At 45.4% G+C, this 20,008-nt stretch overlaps 6 protein-coding genes across 8 annotated transcripts; 4 read left to right on the top strand and 2 right to left on the bottom strand.

The window, feature by feature from the left end:
- The first annotated feature begins 2,487 nt into the window (after positions 1–2,487).
- Positions 2,488–8,035, top strand: LOC131263575 (diphosphoinositol polyphosphate phosphohydrolase 1). Of its 3 annotated transcripts, none has more exons than XM_058265798.1 (4): positions 2,488–3,250; positions 5,857–5,996; positions 6,071–6,226; positions 6,289–8,035. In XM_058265798.1, exons 2-4 carry the CDS (start codon positions 5,901–5,903, stop codon positions 6,691–6,693), a joined length of 657 nt encoding a protein of 218 aa, XP_058121781.1. In that variant the 5' UTR covers positions 2,488–3,250; positions 5,857–5,900; the 3' UTR covers positions 6,694–8,035. The 3 variants fall into 3 exon arrangements, with proteins under 3 accessions (XP_058121781.1, XP_058121780.1, XP_058121779.1); XM_058265797.1 differs by having other exon boundaries at positions 2,488–3,256; XM_058265796.1 differs by having other exon boundaries at positions 2,488–3,654.
- Positions 8,036–9,253: 1,218 nt separating this feature from the next.
- On the top strand, positions 9,254–11,052 carry LOC131263573 (E3 ubiquitin-protein ligase rnf146). The gene is made up of 3 exons (XM_058265792.1): positions 9,254–9,532; positions 9,598–9,689; positions 9,752–11,052. The coding sequence occupies exons 1-3, from the start codon at positions 9,430–9,432 to the stop codon at positions 10,565–10,567; spliced, it is 1,011 nt and encodes a 336-aa protein (XP_058121775.1). The 5' UTR covers positions 9,254–9,429; the 3' UTR covers positions 10,568–11,052.
- A 329-nt stretch (positions 11,053–11,381) lies between these two features.
- Positions 11,382–13,081, bottom strand: LOC131263572 (tRNA pseudouridine synthase-like 1). The gene is made up of 5 exons (XM_058265791.1): positions 12,966–13,081; positions 12,774–12,902; positions 12,279–12,590; positions 11,954–12,209; positions 11,382–11,807 (listed from the first exon to the last, which is right to left on the bottom strand). Exons 1-5 carry the CDS (start codon positions 13,010–13,012, stop codon positions 11,514–11,516), a joined length of 1,038 nt encoding a protein of 345 aa, XP_058121774.1. The 5' UTR covers positions 13,013–13,081; the 3' UTR covers positions 11,382–11,513.
- Positions 13,082–13,590: 509 nt separating this feature from the next.
- On the top strand, positions 13,591–17,437 carry LOC131263566 (protein timeless homolog). The gene has a single exon (XM_058265783.1). The coding sequence runs from the start codon at positions 13,630–13,632 to the stop codon at positions 17,296–17,298; it is 3,669 nt and encodes a 1,222-aa protein (XP_058121766.1). The 5' UTR covers positions 13,591–13,629; the 3' UTR covers positions 17,299–17,437.
- Positions 17,323–19,006, bottom strand: LOC131263571 (tRNA (adenine(58)-N(1))-methyltransferase non-catalytic subunit TRM6). Its single transcript, XM_058265790.1, has 2 exons — positions 18,906–19,006; positions 17,323–18,829 (listed from the first exon to the last, which is right to left on the bottom strand). Exon 2 carries the CDS (start codon positions 18,818–18,820, stop codon positions 17,480–17,482), a length of 1,341 nt encoding a protein of 446 aa, XP_058121773.1. The 5' UTR covers positions 18,821–18,829; positions 18,906–19,006; the 3' UTR covers positions 17,323–17,479.
- A 69-nt stretch (positions 19,007–19,075) lies between these two features.
- On the top strand, positions 19,076–19,740 carry LOC131263579 (PHD finger-like domain-containing protein 5A). The gene is made up of 3 exons (XM_058265803.1): positions 19,076–19,219; positions 19,285–19,475; positions 19,557–19,740. Exons 1-3 carry the CDS (start codon positions 19,168–19,170, stop codon positions 19,641–19,643), a joined length of 330 nt encoding a protein of 109 aa, XP_058121786.1. The 5' UTR covers positions 19,076–19,167; the 3' UTR covers positions 19,644–19,740.
- Positions 19,741–20,008: the final 268 nt, after the last annotated feature.

The following is a 20,008-nucleotide window of genomic DNA, read 5'->3' as shown; positions in this document are numbered from 1 at the left end:
TAAACTAACCTCATGAGTTTCTAATGTCACTTAATTACATGCGAACGAAATTGTACATAATTCATGTTAAATTGCTGATTTTAAATGTCTCATTTAAGACAAAATGCGCATCCTAGCTGCTGCTAATGTGGCGTGCCCGCGTGGCCCCCGGGGAGCTGCGGTGCTGTTTTCGGTCGTCAAGCACCGTTACCATCTGCGTCTATAATCCATGCGGCGCACCGCGGCGAACGCATTGGCAACGGCCGGCTGCACCACCACCCTTTTGCGTGATGGTTAGACGAGGATTTATGAAACGCGAAAGATGTGTGCGATGATCATCGCGATGTGGTGGAGGCGCATGGTAGCTAACGATCGGGGGTCTGTAAGAAAAATTGTGGAATAATAGTTGTAGGAGTTTACTTCCAAAGGTCATTCGTGGCAGGTGCTTAGTTTTGCAGATTTGTTCAAATTGGAGGAGTATCTTAGTTTGAAAATATTTTTTTCAACAGATGAACGGAAATTTTCGTAACAGATTAAAGTATCGCAAGTCGATTGCTTTGAAAATTAAATTAAAAAAATACGGCACAACGATTTAATTGTTTTCTTTAAAATAGCCGTGATAAGCTAAAGTTAGTTTTGCTCTAAAAAACTATACAGAACAATAACAAAATGTTTTCTTCTTCTTCTTCTTCTTCTTCTTGGCGTAACGACCTCTTGGTCATGCCTGCCCGTTAAGGGCTTACGAGACTTGTTTCCCTGTTGTACGTGGATAGTCAGTCCTCTCGTACAGGGGAGGGTCCGGTCTCGGTTGGGATTCGAACCCACGCCGTCGAGGTGGTGAGCCCCGGCGCTCATGGCCCGATGTTCTAACAATGATGTTTTACAACGTGTAATTTTGCTGCATTGATTTGTTTCGCCAATATCATAATTGTCTTTTTAATATTATATAGAGTTTAATCATTTATACCGTAACACGCCACATACACATTCATATTAACATAAATTTGTTGCTTTGAATCACGATTCTTTTTAACGACTGCTCGTTAATTTCAAATTTTTCTATTCAGTTTTTGAACCGGTTCAGGATTATTTAATACCGTACTTGCTAGTGATGAGCGGATCAACCCGAACCTACAGGGTCGGAGCCAGCCGTAACGATCGGGAGCGATTCCGGGTCGTATTCCCAATTCCAACGAGTTTGGATCGACCCGTGGGTGCAGTAGACCATATACAAGTTCGACTCGTTGGTTTGGGTCGACCTGAGCTCGTTTTACCGACGGATTGAACTCGCATATGCTTAGCAATTCGTTGCACCCACGGGTCGAACTCGATTCCTCCAGGGACGAACTCAATTCCGGGTCGATTCGTTAGAAGGATCGTATGGCTCACCACTAGTACTTATGCGAGTTTGCTCGTGGCAAGGTCAATGAAACGGTAAAACATGAAATAATTAATTAGAATTAATTAAATAGAATATATTCTCTAAACAAGACAATATTATCTCCAACAAAGTTGTTTGTATTAAAAAAAACCCTTTTATTTGAGTGGTCATATATCCAAATTGGTCGAGGGACTAAAAAGTTATCAACAAATTAATGTTCTAATTTAAATTCAAACCAAGGTTAATGAAATTTTCTACTTGCGTTTTTTTTCTTCATAATAAAATTTCCTTATGTTACAAAGGCCGTTCGGTTGAAGAGCTGATTATCCAAACTGAATTGAAGAGTAGATCGGAGTTGATAAATTAGCACTTAAATTATTCAATATTTCTGTTGGAGTGTTGAGCTTTGCACAGTTAACCTTGGTCAACAATATTTCGCTGAAGGTTATTTACCGTGTGTCTACACGGTTCTGCGACATTCTCGCGACCTGTTTTTCTGCGACAATTTGTGCTCACCGAAAGTGTCAAAGTAACCAAAAAGAGGCTCAAGTAGGCCATGTGGTATGTCAAAAATGTCGCGGCGGCACCGGCTCCCAGCTTTGGATGATCTGGCCTGGATTCGTCGCTGCTAAAATTACATTTATTTTTATTTCTTTGTCAACAAAAATATATTAAAATATATGTTAATCAACGGTTTGATAATCATTCTAATTATGTTTGTTTGCTCTTCTAGTCAACAAAAACAAAATTCCCATACAAAACTTTTTGTAGTCGAACTAAAAATAACGACACTTTTTTCATACGGTTTTTCCTATGTAATTATTTCTCAAGATATGCTCTACGGCACATTTGCTTTGTAATTATTATTTACATTCTTTCATCTCACCATAATAGTTTCAATGCAAAAACATGACATAGTACGCTAGTAAATTTATTTACTAAATTAAAACTCCTTCTCGGCGATCATAACACAACAATAACCTTTTTACGTATAAATAACGGTCTTTTTGTAATGTCACGAGACGTCACGGCGAAAACGTTGGCCAACCAAACGCCGCGAGCCGGTTGGTTGTTTTGTTTATCTGTCAAATCGCTGTTCGGGAAAAAAGTCTATTGGCCGCCATTACATCTCGAAATTAGGTGTGCTAGCGATTCAGACACGACCGCAGTTGCGATCCGTTGCGTGGTATCTCAGCTAAACTGTCCCGTTTTCTGTCGCCTTCCGTTGTGCGTACCGGTCGTGCAAACCCATCCGATAGACCGTCCGATCCGAATGCATCCGGCAACGACGCCTGGCACGGCTGCTCCATTCGACCGCCCCGGAAGAACTTAACCCCACATACAGTTGCCTTGTACACCCGCGCACAGCTGCTGGTGGTGCGTGGACCGTGTAGGAGCTAGCAAAATATAACCGGAAGTAGTGAACGACGGCGTGAATCGATTCGCTTCGAGCGACGTTGGAGCACTTCTTTTTCGGCCGCAGAAGGTGAAGGTGCGTGCGTGTGTTAACCGGTCACATCGGGGAGCACAGCGCAACGTGCGGATAAGCGCACTGGTCTACACAAGAAGATGGAAGCAACCGAGCCGGGTTCCGTGTGCAATCGTTGCCGTCGTGCCATTTTCATCGACCTCAGCTAGTTTACCCTCGACTCGGCTCCTGTAAGCGCCTGCAAACTAGAAGGTGAACGAGGCAGTCGAGTGAGCCAGCTTCAGCAACGACAACGACGACGACGACGACGGCGGCGACGTTGCATGAGGACGAAGACGAAAACGAAAGCAACAGGAGCACCAACAACAACAAGAGCGGCGACGGTGACGACGACCAGGAAGACGGAGTTGCAGGCAAAGAGGAAAAGCAGCAGGACGAAGCGAAAGAGTGATCAGTGCAGCGTATGTGTGAGTGTATGTGTGTGCGCGTACGTGTGAATGCAGGGTGTAATGTCAGTGCATCGGTCTGTCTAGTGGTTCGCTGGTAGTCGATTGTGTCGTTTTTTTCTTAATTATTTTTTTGTGGGTGTATGAAAGTGCAAGATTGTGTGTTGTATGTGCGTCAGTGTGAACGAGTCCATTGATTGTCGAATGCGACAAGCATTGTGAACGGCCGTACCGACAATTCCCGTATCTAGTCGCCGTAGCAGCATCACCACAATCTGCGAGCAATAAGCATCGAAGTAACCCCCGCGACCGTGAAAACACCATCCCGGATAGATCATTGACATCATCCTGTAGATAGTGTGTTTACTAGCACCATAACCACCACCTGGTCGTCAGCATCCGTTGGGGAGTCTTCAAAGGTACGCTCATCACTTCCCGAAGCAACATGATTGTCTTCGCGGTGTTGTTTTCTTCTCTGGCCGCACTTTATGGCCAACTGTAAACCAAAAACCGCCGAATAGTGCACGCTTTGCGGGTGTTTACTACGGAGGAAGGCGATAAGCGAGACATAAAGCGAGAGAAAAAGATTAAAAACGTTACATTTGTCACAAGAAAGGGTACTGACATGGTAGGAAAAAAAAAGGAACCGGAGGTCGCATGTAAATTAATCATCTAGACATACTCCCCGTCCAGTTGAAACTCGTCAAGACGTTGTGCGGAGAATTATAAATTGTTGATACTTCCTTCATCAGATTGTCAAAGAGAATACATCGATTACTCTCAACGGTGTGGAGGTGGATAATTATGCCCCGTCCATCGAATCCATTACCATTGGCGACCCGGGGAAGAGCTAATGGCAAGCAAACAGCATCTCTCATGGTTGCGTGTGGACGTAATGCCACAGCTTATTACCATCGTCGTCTCCCCGGTAGTATCATCTGCCGGCCGGGGTTACCGGCTGCCAAAAGGAAGTCGGCGGACGATAGTCGACAAAGTCATCTTCGACACCTGTTACACACACACACACACACACGGCCAGGCGTCGCCGTGGCGCACCGGAGAGGGGTCACTTTATTTTTCTTCGTTTGGTTTGATTTTTCGTTCGATTATTATCATCCTAGCCGAAAGGAAAAGAAAAACTTGAAACTCGGTCGAGCGCGTTGGGAACGATTTCGGCGTGTCAAGTGACATGGATGGCCCACATGCTTCTCACGCTAGATTAGTAAACGGGTAGGTGGTCAGAAAGATCAGACGAGAAGGCAGGGGCTAGGGACATAGGACACCGGTGTTGAAGTAAACGATACGGAAAGCCGGGATTCTTTGCAAATTCGTTGGTTTGAAGGTGTGTTTTTTTTGCGCGGTTCTTGGTTTTGTTCTCGGTGCCGAGGGGAAGCCAGAGAGAGGAAGCTATTTTTAGCGCAGCGCTAAGAAGAAACTCTCTCACCGAAAATTTAGTGTAAACCACCACCCTCCTTCGGAATTGAACATAAATTAAATTTTATGTTGTATATTTCATTCTGTATATATTTTCCCCCCAATTTGCTTTACCGGTGGGCCCGGCCCTTCAACTAAATTGCCGGAGGAGGTAATTTATAACCTCAACGTCTACTCGCTGGCATCGAAAAATCGTTTACATTATCGTCAACTCGAGAGACGTTTGGTTCCGATGGAAAGTCGATGGAGCGGTTGTTATCAATAGCACAGTCACGCTCCAGCTCGATCGTCATCTTCAAGATGAACCCCAAACCCTCATCACTTGATGATGTGCGAATCTGTAAGGCGATTCTCTTCCTCGCACAGTGGCTAACTCGGATACGTTATTGGTGGAATTTTAATCTAAAATAGGTTCTGTAACGCAAGCCTCTACCAAATGGGTTTTGCTGTTATTTGATCACATTCGTGTTTAAATTTTGTGTATTGTGCAACTTACAGTAACGAACAAAACTTGTTGCAACTAACAGAGTAAAAAGTTAACAAATCGCCACTTCGACGCAAAACTTCCAGACCACAATAAAAAGAAATTAGGCATGCTAGGTTCCGTTTTGGGAACACTGGGAGTTTTACGTCGAGAAGTTGTGTTAATATCCTGAAGGAAATCGATTCCCAACTATGTATTAAATACAGTCCATTTCATTCAATGCAATGTTTTGTTCAAATTCTGTGTTTGATAAGAATTTGTACGTTTATACATATAATTTACAAAGAGATCAAAGGAATGATGTTATTCTTTGTTAATATTCTTCGGTTCCTGTTTTTTTCAATTTCTTATCAATTCGAATAAAATTGTGTTTTACAAATTTTCGTATCTCGAATTGTGCTTTCACAATATCTATATTATTTTGGAAGTTTTCTTTTTCCAATGGATACACCATATTTCGTACATCGACCTACTGTGGTCCGAGAACTCGTCTTCGATCTCGTCTCGTTTTGAAATGTATTACCTCATTTGTGAAATGGCAATATGACAACATGTGCGCCAAGTTGGATCGTGCAAGTTTACAAACTGTGTCTGGCTTAAAAATAAACAACATTAGAATATGAATGATAACATTGTTCTCTCATTCAACTCTAGCTCTATCATATTTAACTTATTTCTGTTCTTTTCCTCTCGCGTTTTGCAGACATTCAGCGATTTTGATCGTCACGGTACTTGTTAAGCGTAAAGATGGTGAAAGAAAAACCAACTCCACGGCTCTACGACAAAGATGGATACCGTCGACGGGCGGCCTGTATTTGCGTGCGATCGGAGGCGGAAGCAGAGGTGCGATTCGGTGTTTAAAAACAAGGTTACTTGGATGTCGTTCTTATGTCGAACGTACGTTAAATTCTTCGCAGGTGCTGTTGGTCACATCCTCTAGACGGCCTGAGCTATGGATCGTCCCGGGTGGTGGTGTGGAGCCGGAAGAAGAGGCTTCCGTAACGGCCACACGAGAAGTGCTCGAGGAGGCTGGTGTTACGGGAGAGCTCGGTCGGTGTCTCGGAGTGTTTGAGGTACACACTACTGTCGGATAATGCAATCATATGAACATGAAACTAACTCACTGTTATTACAGAACATAGAGCACAAACATCGCACCGAGGTGTTCGTAATGGTCGTCACCAAAGAGCTGGAAGAATGGGAAGACTCAAAAACGATCGGCCGGAAGCGACAGTGGTTCTCGATAGAGGAAGCCCTATCCCAGCTGGCCCTGCACAAACCGACCCAGCGCCACTACCTGCAGCAGTTGCGCCACTCGAAGCACCGGAATTCCAGCTCATCCGAGCCACCGCCTATCATCTCCGAGGACGGCGACGATGACTTTACGAGCGAACTAGAAACGAACAACTCCACTAAGGCGGATGCCGTCACCTCGACAACACCCACTACGCCGACCGCGAACGACGACATGGTAACTAGTGTGACCGATGGTGAACCCACAACCACCACCTCCTCTCCTCCGACTACCCCAACCACTTAAGGTCCACCGAGTAGGATCCTCCATTCTCCATCCACGCTTTGATTCGACAGCTTACTTGGCGTACGGGAAGTATATGTATCGTTATATTTGTTTATCTTCTTTCCTTCTCTGCACCAAATTATATATTTTAACCTCGAATAATATCTTGAGACGAATTCATCCATTAGGAGCACGCGCATCTTATTTTTGTAGGCTAACAGTAGATCCTAGACATCTCCAAACGTACGAGAAGATAGCAACGATAGCCGTTAGTACAAGATCCCAACCCCAATTGACTTCGTACGTTTCTTATCATTTTCCACACAAAGTATACGCACTTTCCCCAACTCCCCCAATCACAACCTCCTCCTCCAACTGTAGTATGAGAAAGAGAAAACAAAGTCTAATTCTTTAGCTATATTACTGAAAGTCGAACACTTGAACAACATTGAAAAGTAAACGTTTGATAAAAAAAAGTCATACCAAATTATACAGCTGTGCATTGTTGCTTCGCTTTCCGATCCTGGATCCGATATCCAGTTCCGTTAGAGAACCGAAATGATTCGACGGAGGGAAGGAATCTATGACCGAGGACGAGTTTCTTTAGCAAGGAGATGAAATAAAATAGCGCCCCGAAATTATTGGACAGGAAAATGATATACCCCCATCCCAAAGGATGTTGTTTAGTTTAGTTTCAGTTTTGTTTCCCGTTTAGCACAGCACGAATTAACCCGGTCGATGATAGAAAAACATTGTGCTATACAATCGTAGAATCAAAAGGCATCGATTCCCTTTTACGAACGCGTTAACGAACCGGGCGGCTCTCTGGTACGGATTTTGCTTCTTGCCCTCCGTGGAAAAGGGGCCCAGGATTTTTTGTTACAAAGAAGAAGCTACACAGAACCACCGCAACAGGGAAACGGGGGGAGAAACCCCCCTTGCGCTTTCCCCCTGATCTGACTTTGCGTGCGTCGATTGGCCATTCATGTGTGCCGCTGATTTTGTAGGGAATATCTAGGTGCCTAGCATGTAAGGGATAGGGTTATTAACATACAATTAAAAAATCAAACAACACCATTTACCAGGGCGATGGATTATCCATCAGCCATGAATCTTTCGAACCAACGTTTTCCGGCAACATGGAGTATGGGGGAGTGTAGTGGAAAGAGAAAGTATGCAGGAGCTTTATGAAATTCTCTGCAGTAGAGCTTTAGGAGACGAAAGGAAAAACGAAAAACAAGGTAAGAAAAATTAGTTGATCGAATTATAAAAAAAAGAATTAGACAGCCCCGCTATAAAGAAGAATCCGTGATGTCTTTCTAAAATGCATGAGCATGTTATTGAACTGCAATGTATCAGCGAGTTAGGAAAGGCGATACAGCACATGAAACTAATACACGAGCCGAATGCGACACGCTTCTTTTCTAAAGCAAAACAACTACGTAACAACAACAAAATAAAAGCGTAAGGTGGTCGAGCAAAAACCAATCCGAAACTAAAACAAAATAACTAAATTTAAACGATAAGCAACTAACTCTAGGCGCATTGCGCGATGATCGCATCTCTGAAAGGTGATAGTTGTAAGACGAAGTTATGAACTAATACGGCCATTATCACACACACACACACACACGATTAAGGATGTAGAGAGATGCCGTGTGAGGGGGAGAGAGAGAACATTTAGGGAAAAAGTAAAATTTTGAGATAAAGGGTTTGGATACGGTTAACAAAGGATGTTAAAATGGTAAAACACGAAAAAAGGCTACCGACCGGTTTTGCATAATTAATGAATTAGATTTGCTAAATTATACCTTTAACTACTTATTGTACTAATACCTTATTTTAATTTATTCCTGTATACTCTATCCGGTAACGGTCCGAATTTGGCAACAGCAACCGAAGTTACTCAGCATGAGAAAAAAATGTCGAACCTTAAAGCAGCCCGTTCGTATCCCGGAACATTGTTAATGGTTTTTGAAAGGGGATTGAATGATCAAATGATGGTAGAGGAAGGATTAAAAGGCTGGATACAGAAGGGATAAATAGAAAGGAACACATTAACCTTAAGAATTCAAAATAAATAACACAGCCACGAAGGATAAGTCAAAACATAGACTTACCCAACTGATGATGGACGGTGTACGGAATGCTTCGCTCTTTCATTCAAAATCGAAGGGCATAAGGAAACAGGAGTCCTTTAAAAGACGTTATAAAGCGAGGGAGAGGGGGGAAAATGCATCAAATGTATTTGAATTTATTATAAAAAAAAGTGAGAAAAGAAATTCAAACGTTGCCCAACAACGACGCAAGCAATGTGTACGTATTTTTTTGATTTCTTAAAATATATTCGAAAATAGAAACATTCATGATTGTTAGCTATCGATTGTGTATACGCTGATTGTATGTAATCCTCTCTTAGTAATTAATCTCAAAAAAACACATTTTTGGATACTTGTTTAATTCGAGCTAAAAACGAACAAACTGGGCAATTTCATTTAAATCCTCGCTAAATGTCAAAGGTTGTTGTCAGTTGTGTACGTCAAACTCATCTGTTCCGTGTTTTGTTGCTTTTGTGAAAACAACGCACAAAGTATACTGCGTCTGCATCGCATCCGCGAATGAGACAACTTTTTTATTTACAAAAACAAATTCGTTGTCGATTGATCGTCTCAAGAGAGGTTAACAAGAACTGGTGCTCTGTTGTGAATATCCTTATCGTATGCTTGCGGGTGTTGTTTCGTGTAGACACCGAGTATAATGGCAGAATCACTTCAGCCAGGCTCCTCTTCCCCAACCAGCGCCCGTTCCGAAGATGGTGATAGCCATGAAATCCCGAAGAAACCAGATGGAACAACCGCTAGTGCGTAGTTTTTCTGTAACTTATCGGAAACGAACAGTTTTAAAACTTCTAGTTTCCCTTCTCAGGCTCTAAACTGGAGTGTCCCGTATGCCTAGAGACATGCGTCCATCCCGTACGACTCCCGTGTGGCCATATTTTTTGCTACCTGTGTGTGAAGGTAAATCATTGGACGCATGTCAGTGTATCAAACAATCCGACAAGTTTCAATTTATTTTCCAGGGTGTTGCTTTTAAAAACCTACGCTGCGCGTTGTGTCGTTGTGATATTCCGCTCACCTACATAGACCACCCGCAGCTAGTGAATGGTGTCGAAGAAATTGAGCGTGCAGCCACGTCAACGGTGGCGGACGGAAATGAGTACCAGTGGTATTACGAGGGCTGCAATGGTTGGTGGCAGTACGACGAACGCACCAGCCAGGAGCTGGAAGAAGCGTACCTGGAGGGTAAAAAGAGCTGCAAAATCCTGGTAGCCGGATTCGTCTACATCGTCATGTTCGAGCTCAAGTGTCAGATTCGACAAAACGACTGCACTCGCATACGGCGCGTAAAGCGGGATCTAGTAACCATACAGAAGAAGGGTGTTGCTGGGCTGCGGCTTGAAGGAGTCAACCAGACACGTGTCCCTGGGACATCTACGACGACGGCTTCGAACGATCTGAGCGAATTGTCCTCCGCGATGGGAGAGATGAATCTTAACGAAGGTGCTTCCACATCCACTTCTGCCGCAGGATCGGCGAATGTAACGGAAAATGTAGCAACTACTGAGAATGCCGCACCATCTCAACCGACAACTGATGTCCCGGAGGCTGCTGTTGAAAAAGGAGAGCATTCCGGTACGAGGACAAACCATGCCGATGAACCCCACAGCGATGCTGTCTTATCTCCCAACACAAGTTCCGATAGCACTAGCAGTGATAATAGAACGAGTGAACAAACGCAAGAACCGTTGCCGTTGATCGATCTCAATGTCCAACAGGAATATTTTACTACCGACGAGGAGGAAGGTGATGATGATGATAATTTACTTATACTTTAAAACGGAGGCGACTCAATTTAATTAGCGTGCGTAAATGATTGATAATGATCGTTATCAGCAGAGCAATACGCCCCAACTGCATTCTAAGGTGATAAACATTTTACTGATAGTTCTATTTACGTCAAGCGACACTACAGCTCATTGTCTACGCGGGAAGAAAGTTTAAAGTTTGAAATAATTAAAGTACATCAAATTATTAAATAATTGATCATTTGTTCGAAAAATCATTATCTAAAATTTGAGTTTATTTTGTGTGACATTGGATATACAGCATTATAATTGGTACATCACTAAGTAAAAAGAGAAGACCAGTTTTAACCAGTTTTCTTCTATACCATATATATAAACCGGTATAGGAATAAGTTTGGTTTATTCTCATCCACGTTCGTTTTTATTTAATGGTTAAACTTCATCTCACAATTTGAGCACACACGATTATGATTCTAATTGCTTAAGTTGTTTAATAAAACCCGCATTCGGATGTACGCAAGGGCGTTTGCTTTTAACTAATCCGAAAGCCTGCAGGAAGGACTGATCGCATCGCAGTATGAGATATCCGAGAACCACTGAGGTCGATCGCGAAACACCAGCATTGCAGTGTACGAGCACACGGCCTCCCTGCTTTCGACAGTTGTCGATGAACTCGTTCGTCTGCTCCAACACATCCCGCAAGTTCGTTTCCGGAAGATCCAAACATGGGACAAACATCTTCTCCAAAACTTTGGCCACTACTGCGTCTTCTTCCAGCGGTGGGATTTCGATACCGACACTGAGCACGTGAGTTATGCCATACTTGTCCAGCACTTGTGCGCGCACACAATCCTGCGAGCCTAGGTAAAGAAATTGGCTGATAATGCATGCCGGCACTTGGTCGGGGCTGTCATCCACGATGAATCCGAGCCGGGGAGGTGCATCAATTTCGAGATTGTTTCGAAAAATCTTCCGACTACCATCCATGTATGTGACGGTCGTTTCGGTACGTTGGAGTTCCGTTTTGCGGTTGCGCAGTTGCTCCAGAAAACTGGCCATCGGTATCGCCGGTGGGATGCTGGGTGATCGCGGGAAAAGCGAGATCGGCTGGATCGTACTCTACTTGGCAGAGGTAGAGGGCGTAAGCGGGAGCTACAAACACGTTGGAACACCACGAGTTTTGAGAGGGCACTGTGAGCATATGGTACACGTCCCGATCACTGATGCGTCCTTCGGCTGCTGCAACCCAGGCTCCTACCATGCGCCGTACCTTACGCGAAAAAAGTTAAAGCACTTGAATTGAAACGTGCTATTAATTATGCCCCCCATTATCTCCCAATGCATGTTAATTTAAAAATATGTTAAAAAGCATTCAAAAAAAAGTAGACCCTTTTTCAGAAAGCTATCCACTCTCACCTGTCTGTAAAGAAACGAACGTCCTCGTACCCGTACGTCCCAAAAGTCATAGTACTTTTCCGTCTTCTCCCTACTAAAGGCTGTCGTCATTGTCTGCCCTCGATCCACCGTGACCTGATCGATGCGTCTCAGCGAATGCATCGCTTCCTGCTGTCGCGGATTTCCTTTAGCAACTGCCATAAAAGTTCGAAAATCATGCACACCTTCAAACGAACGTGCAATGTTGGCAAACGTGTCTATATCGAACCGCGGATGCCTGGAAGCACATTCAGAAACATTTGATCAGTGGATTGGCAACAACCGTTCCTTGAGGATTTCTTTTTACCCAAGAAAATAGCATCGATCGTGCTCTTCGATCGGTATGAATCGAGATTGTGGATGCTGGAGGGGGTGATTACGGGCGTATTCTTTCTTCAGCACCGCCAACCGATACAAATAGGTTCGGGATTTGGCGCACAACCGCGCATGGAATGTATTTGGCACATGTACGGTGCTTAGTATTCGCAAAGATTGGGCATCCCGTTCGAACGCACGATTGAGCGCTTTGGTGATTTTTTCCGCATCGTACGGCTTTCCATTTGGCCGTTCCAAATCTACATGGACAGTGTTGTGGAGAGCGTGTACGCCTGTGTCTGTTCTGTCGTTATGCGAAGGAGAAAGAACCAGATGATTAAAATAAAGTTTGAAATAATGTATCGCTTTTCCTACCACACCTTCGTTGTTCCTTACATAGATGTGAAATAATCCCTATTTTATAACATGTCGAGAGTAGCATTCACATGCAAAATAACACTAATGTTAGTTCTTTTCACTAGCTTACCGACTGGACAGCTTTAATGTGGGAACGTTCACCGATCGTAGCTTAAGCAGTGCCTCCTCGATGACTCCCTGTACGGTGTGAGGATCCTGAAACTGGCCCACCGACTTGTCGATCTTCCGCTGAATGCCACTGAAAGATCGCACAGTAGTCAGCTATTTTCGAATTCGTGGTTGGCAGGAAAATCATTCTTACCGAAACCGGGTGCCGATGTACGATAGGTTGATTAAGTAACGATTCATTTGAGGGTAATTCCTTGCGCGATTACGCTTGCGGAAGATTCGGACGAAATGCCGGTAGTGTTGTTGGTGTTTACATTTGGCACCGAGAAAGTAGATCCAACTAACAGCTGTCATTTAGTACATAATTTCTCAGTGGTCGGCGGACATGCTCCTAGAGATTGTAGTAACATATTTCATGCACTTACTGTCACGCTAAACCTTTTTTTAATTTAAATTTACGAAAACGAAAGCTTCAACAATGTTACCACATCGGATTTTGAGAAGTTGATTGAAAGACTTGATCATGTTCAAATCGTATCTTCAGACCTATTGACTTTTGTAGAGCCTCCATGAAATGAAGTGAATGAGTAATTTTTAACATAGTTATGTACAATGAAAAAAGTAGCATATCGTAGGGCATATAAAATTAAATCCAGTGTCAAATATTTACCAGCACAACCTTCGGTTGCCAACCCCTGATGTGTACGATCGGGTTAAAATTTGTTTACTTTTATGACATCTGAGGTATTGGCGGGAAAATAGAAGGAACCGTCATTCCACAAACGTTGTTATGGCGTAGTTAGTTCTAGCAGCTTGAACCCGTATATTTTGTGAAAGTGTCCATATCTGTTACAACAATGAGCGTGTTCTTTGCCGAAATCGATGCCATCTGTTCCTCGCTGGGCTGGGAAGATGGCGACAAGTATCATATGGATCCGGAGGCCCTGCAAGGCCTGAAACATTTGATTTGGATCCTGAAGCAGGACAAAGTCGTCCACGAATGTCGTCGGTACATCGGAGGCAAGCGGGTCGTGCAGACCGACCTGATACCGATGCTGATCAGTAACTTTCACAATGCGGACCTGGTGGACGTATTGTTACGTTTACTGGTCAATCTTACGTTTCCAACGCTACTGCTCTACAATGGAAACTACCCAAAGGATGCCGTGGAACAGCGAAAGTGTATGCGACTGATCGACATTGCCGAGGAGTACAAGGAGGCGTTTTCGGTGAAGGGCGTCTGGTCGGTGCTAGGCGATCGGTTGGAAAAGATTTTACACACCGATTGGGCAGTGCGCAGCGAAGCGGATGGATTAATCATAGAGCGCATTTTGATTCTGATAAGAAACGTGCTGCAGGTGCCAGCAAATGTTGAGAAAGAAAAGCGCATGGATAATGACGCCAGTCTGCACGATTGCCTACTGTGGGCCCTACATCAGGCCGGAATTCTCGATCTGATTTTATACATCCTCGGTTCACCGCACGAAAACCGCTTTCTGATCCACTCACTGGAAATTGTGAGCCTTGTGTACCGGGAACAGTCCACGGCCAGCCTCGCTGATGCGACCTTACAGCGCAGCACGATCGAAAAGAAAAACGACGAAATGCAACTGATCAAAGCGTTGCACCCACCGGGCGGGTCCCGGAAACCGCTGTCCACGGCGCGCCACTCCCGCTTTCGAGGCACCTACACGTTCCACAACCTAAAGTCCATCTCGGAGGCCGATGCCATATGCCACCAGTCGCTGGAGAAAATCGTCCGCAGTGAGGAACTCGGCGCGGAAAAGCAACGAATCAAGCAACCCTCTCGCCACGTGAAGGAAACGGAAAAGGTCGAGCGGAAAAGCATCTTCTCAGTGCGTCTGTTTCTGCGCGAGTATGGCATGGAAATTCTGCGCCTCTACAACAACATGGTCCGCCAGGTGCGACGCTATCTGGATCAGCACAGCAGCGTCACCGTGTCCGACTTCAACGACGACTCATACCTGCTATGGGCGATTCGTTTTTTCCTCGAGTTTAACCGCCACGGTGGGTTGAAGATCGAGCTGGTCAGCGAATCGTTAACCATCGACACGTTCCATTGGATCATTACGCGCATGGAGAACTGCATGGAAAACATCGTCTCGGACAAAACCCGAAAAATGCTGTGGGCCCGTCGGCTTCACATCGCCGTACAGACGTACCGGGAGCTGCTGAACAACCTGCAGGCGCTGGAAAAGAAACCGGATGCGAACGCGCGGGAATTGCTAAACCTGCTGCAGAACAACATCTTCTACGTGGTCGAGTACCGTGAGACGGTGGTGCACCTGCTGAAGGACTTCAACGAGACGCACCACAGCCGGGCATACCTTCGCGACGTGGTCGAGGTGGCACACCTGTTCTTTGGCATGCTGCAAAAGTTCTGCAAAGGCACCGTGCGTGTGCAGGAACGGGTGAAACCGAAGAAAAAAAAGAGCAACAAGAACCAACGGAAAAATCGCAACGAACAGGCGGACGACGAACAGGAGGATGCGGAATACCTTTGGCTTGAGGTGGCGCCAAAGATTGCTGCCATCCTTGAGTCGGGCGAAGGGGCCGAATCGACGCTGAAGGAAGATCTACCAACACCCTTTGATTCGGCTTCGTCCGTCCCGATCGATGACCAGAAAGGGGACTGCGTGGTTCGCATCCACGCGATTCTCCGCGAGGGCGCGTACGAACAGGCAATCAAAATGTTGTACGCCGCGCGATCAGTTTGGACCGACGACGGTTGCTTTGGTAGTGCATCATCAGCACCGGACGAAGATTTGATGACATTGAAAGAAATCTTCACGGCAAACCTAGCGCAGGAGAAGAACAGTGGTGCGGTCGAGGAAACCCAACCGGAGGAGGAAGAGTCCGGTGAGGACGAAGAAGAGGAAGCGGAACGGCAGATTCATAAGGCGGAAAAAGATTTCAACTTCGAAGACTTCGCCAAACGGTTGATCGATCCGAAGATCGTGCGTGCCTGTACGATCGTGCTGAGTGATTGGGAGAAAATCAAGACACCAACGCTTAAGGCGGCCGTAACGCTTCTCTATCGGATTGCCGTGGAGTTGAAAGCGCCGACGATGTTGTTCCAGCTATCGTTGCTACGCATCTTTCAGCGAGTTCTACGGGCGTCCGAGTGCTCCCACGCGTTCGAGCTGCGCCGGCTTGCAATATACACGTTGCGGCAGCTGCAAAAGCTCCATACGTCCTCCCCGGGCGAGGTGTTGTATGCGGAGATGCTCTTCTACAAAACGGCACGTATCGCAACGGCGATCGAAATCGGGTACGACGATATTTACGGTCAAACGGGCTCGTCCAAGAGTCGCTGGACGGAGGAACAAGAGGAAGAGCTGCGGAGGTTGTTTATGGAAAACCAGCAGAACCCACAGACCGATCAGGACGTGATCGATTGGCTGCTGGAAAACATTATCGATCGCACGCGTACCCGCAGGATCGTCATCAAGAAGCTGAAAGACTTGGGGCTCATTTTTAAGGCTCCAACTAAGCGGAGCAATATGAATCGCGCCCAGCACAATCAGTTCAGCGTCGAGGAGGACACGATACTGCGGCAACTGTATGACGAGCACCGGTTTGATCAACGGCGCACACTGAAACGGATCGTGAACGGTTTTGGGAAAAAGTTCAAACCGGGTGTGATCGTGAAACGACTGATCACACTAGGGTTGATTGCGGATGCGAGCGAAGTGAAGCCACCGAAGCGAGGAAACGCAGAGCGTAATGCTGGCGAAAGCCATTCCGACAACGACGATGACGACGAGATCGACGAAGACGATGACGAGGATGATGATGATCGCGACAGAAGCTACAGCAGCAAGCCACTGGATGTAAAGGCTGTCGAAGCTAGCCTCAAACTGTTGGGGTCGGCCGAAAAGGAAAGTGTCCAGTGGATTATCGAGTGCCTGAACGAGGTAATGCAACTGAACGAAGACTCGGATCCCGATCCGGAGCAACAGGAGGAAGGAACGCCAATGGTTGCAATCGCACCCTACCAGATCGCTGCCCTGGAAAAGGCAGAATTTAAACGCTTGCTAAAAACACTCGGTATAATGGATGTGACCAGGCACCACTGTTATCACCGGATACCATCTACGTTGAGCCCGTCGGATTTACAACAGCGCCTTACGATCCTGGAGCGGTTTTGTAGCTCCGATGACTTTGAGCTGAATTCACCGGTCGTCCTGAATGAAACGGTAGGCGAACGGGGAGGAGAGGAGGGGGAAGATGTGGTCAACAACGTCGACGAAGGTGAACGATCCATGTCTCCGTTGCGCGTCGTTGACGATGACGATGATGACGCGAATCTAATGCCTTCGTTGCAAGTTGATGATGACGACAGTGAACCGGAAATTGGGTCAATCCGGATAACGAATGAAGCATCATCGATGAAACGTGACCGTTCGTTGGACTCCTCGGATTCGGAATCGGAAATGAGCGTGCAGCATAGTACGAAGAAGATACGGAAAAGGGCCGCAGTCATTAGTAGCGATGAAGATTGATCGAAAAAAACTCTATTTCGTAAATACAATGTTAACCACATTAAACTTCCAATAAATGAACATTTTTCGATTTTAATCTTTCCTGTTTCATAAAAAAAAAGTTTTAAATTGTAAAATATACTCTATAACTTCCTTCTTACGATGGGTAAGAACAGTCCTTTATGCTTTCATTGCCCTGATACTACCCTATCGTGTATCCTGTAAGAACATATCCGCTACTCCCTGACATAGTCACGTCCGGATGGGTACGGTTGGGAAGAACCTGCAACTGTCTTGTCCAATTGGACGTCAGCCGCAGGTACGTTACCGCAGCCTCCGTTTTCATGTCCACGTAGCATTCGGCGAGGATTTCCCTTGAGGTAGAGAAAATCACAACCGGCCGGCTGGGCTTCACGAACGGCAGCAAGGCCTTTAGAATACTGTACGGATGTTCCTTCGCCACAATAACTAGCGAGTCGAACTTTTCCCTCATTAAGCCTGCAGCAGTTTCGTTTTCAAGTTCCCACGTTTGTTTCTCTTTCTCCAGCTTGACCAGTTTGGCATTCGGTTCTCCGTCTTCGGCGTTCTTTCCATTTTCCGTGCCATCTTCAAGCTTACGCTTTTTTGTTTCACCGTTGGAAATCTCATCTTTTTCGACCATTTCTTGCTCCTCTTGGGTTTTTATAACTTCCTTCACTTCCTCTACAATTGCCTCACCGCCGTTGGTTGATTCCTTCTCCTGATAGTAATGTCTTATCACCGAGTAGATATTTACTGACACGCATCGTGCCAGCTGTTCAGTAGGGAAATCCATTGCCATAAGAGCCTGCTTTTGTGCGACGTTCCCCGGATGTAAATGCACCAGTTTGGCCCCGGTTTCCTTCCCGATGGAATTGAGCATCGCTGCCGGAAGCAACCCGTTCGTGCCCGACTCGTACAGTAGATAGTTGCCAACGCTACACACCCCACTGTAGGACACAATCTGTGACAGGGTGTCGAAGCGCACCCCGAGCACCTTCTCCGGATCCAAACGCCAGTAGATGTCGCACAGCACGCGAATCGACGGCCGTCGTATCGTGATGTACTCGAAATACTTTTTCTCCTTCCGTTTCAGATACTTCTCCTGGGAGTATTCCGTTTTCGTAGCGAAACTTTTGGAGTTTTCCACCAGCTTGCCGATCACCTCGGAAGACGATTCGCACTCTTCGCGCAGCTTCAAGATTTCCTCCGTCGTCAGTGCCTGCGATTGTCGATCGTCGGTGATGTTGCGATTGTCGCTTCCGCTTTCCTTGATCAGCAACTCCTTTAGATTGCGGATTTCCGAAGGGGTCGATAGTGCGTCCAGCGTGAACTGTCGCTTACCACGTTCCAGTTTCGGCACCAAGTGGAACGTGGTGTGGTACGGATGATTCTCGGCTAGTTTCAGTTCGATCTGATCTTTGCCCAGATTGACGGTCGTGTTGAGATTGTTGAATTTTTGCAACTTCATGTACTTCTGTCGCTGCACGATCAAGTAGTCGCCCAATTTGATCTTGTCCGACATGATGACGATCTAACGAAAGTGGGTTGGTACAAATGTTATACACAAACTTTTAATTTCAACCACTTACGCTTAATAAAACGTGTACCTTCAACTTTTTTTAGCAAACAAGCAAGACTAATGCAAATTTCCCTTCAATTTGTTTTCAACACTTTTGCTACCGCATGTACACTTTGATAAACACTGGTTCCTCGACTGTCAAATCAACGTTTGACAGCAACCGGCAAGTTTCGGCAAAGATGCATGTCAAACCATAAACACAACAAATTGCAGAGGAAAACAAATTGAATGCCGAAATCGCCTTGTTCGCTTGCGTCTTTATCGTTTTCCACCAGTTTAAAGCAACTGCAATGGCCAAACATCATCCTGATCTGATCTTTTGTCGTAAGCAACCTGGAGTAGGTAAGGAAGGTTAAGATTCGTTTTATGTTCACTTAACTGTAGTAACCCCATTGGTATTCTCGCAGCTATCGGACGCTTGTGTGAAAAGTGCGATGGAAAGTGTGTCATATGCGATTCCTATGTGCGACCCTGTACATTGGTTCGAATTTGTGACGAATGTAACTACGGTTCCTACCAGGGGCGATGCGTAATATGCGGTGGCCCAGGAGTCTCGGATGCGTACTACTGCAAGGAGTGTACAATTCAGGAAAAAGATGTAAGTATCTATGATGCCGACAAGCACACGTGTGCCTGCTTTCGTACTATCATTTTTCATCATTTCTTTTCCTTTCCCCAGCGTGATGGATGCCCAAAGATCGTCAACCTGGGAAGCTCAAAGACTGATCTCTTCTACGAACGTAAAAAATACGGCTTCAAACGATAGGAGTAGAGTAATTTAGTTTACCATAATTCCCTACATTCGATTTATCCGGGCTATGTTAAGATCCAAATAAACGAAAACAAACAAACAGCCAACAAGCCAACGGCCAAATGAGTGTTTCATTCCAGCGAAGCCCGAATATGAACCATTGCCTGCATGAAGGCCACCAAGAATTGTAAATATACTTCTATCTATTGTCTCTCATTGGGTAAAAAAAATCGTTATCTTATGCTGTTGTTATCTTGGCTACTCGGTAAAGTGATACCCATCGTTTGAGTGTTTTTACTATCATTAAATGCTGTCGCTTCTTATCGGTATAGATGATCTACATTTCAATTAGTTCCTGCTAGACGAGAAGTGGATGCGAT

This window comes from Anopheles coustani, chromosome 2 (genome assembly GCF_943734705.1).
Source record: "Anopheles coustani chromosome 2, idAnoCousDA_361_x.2, whole genome shotgun sequence".
Taxonomy (NCBI): Eukaryota; Metazoa; Arthropoda; class Insecta; order Diptera; family Culicidae; genus Anopheles; species Anopheles coustani.
The sequence above is the reverse complement of the archived record's forward strand: the minus strand, read 5'-3'. Positions and strand labels throughout refer to the sequence as shown.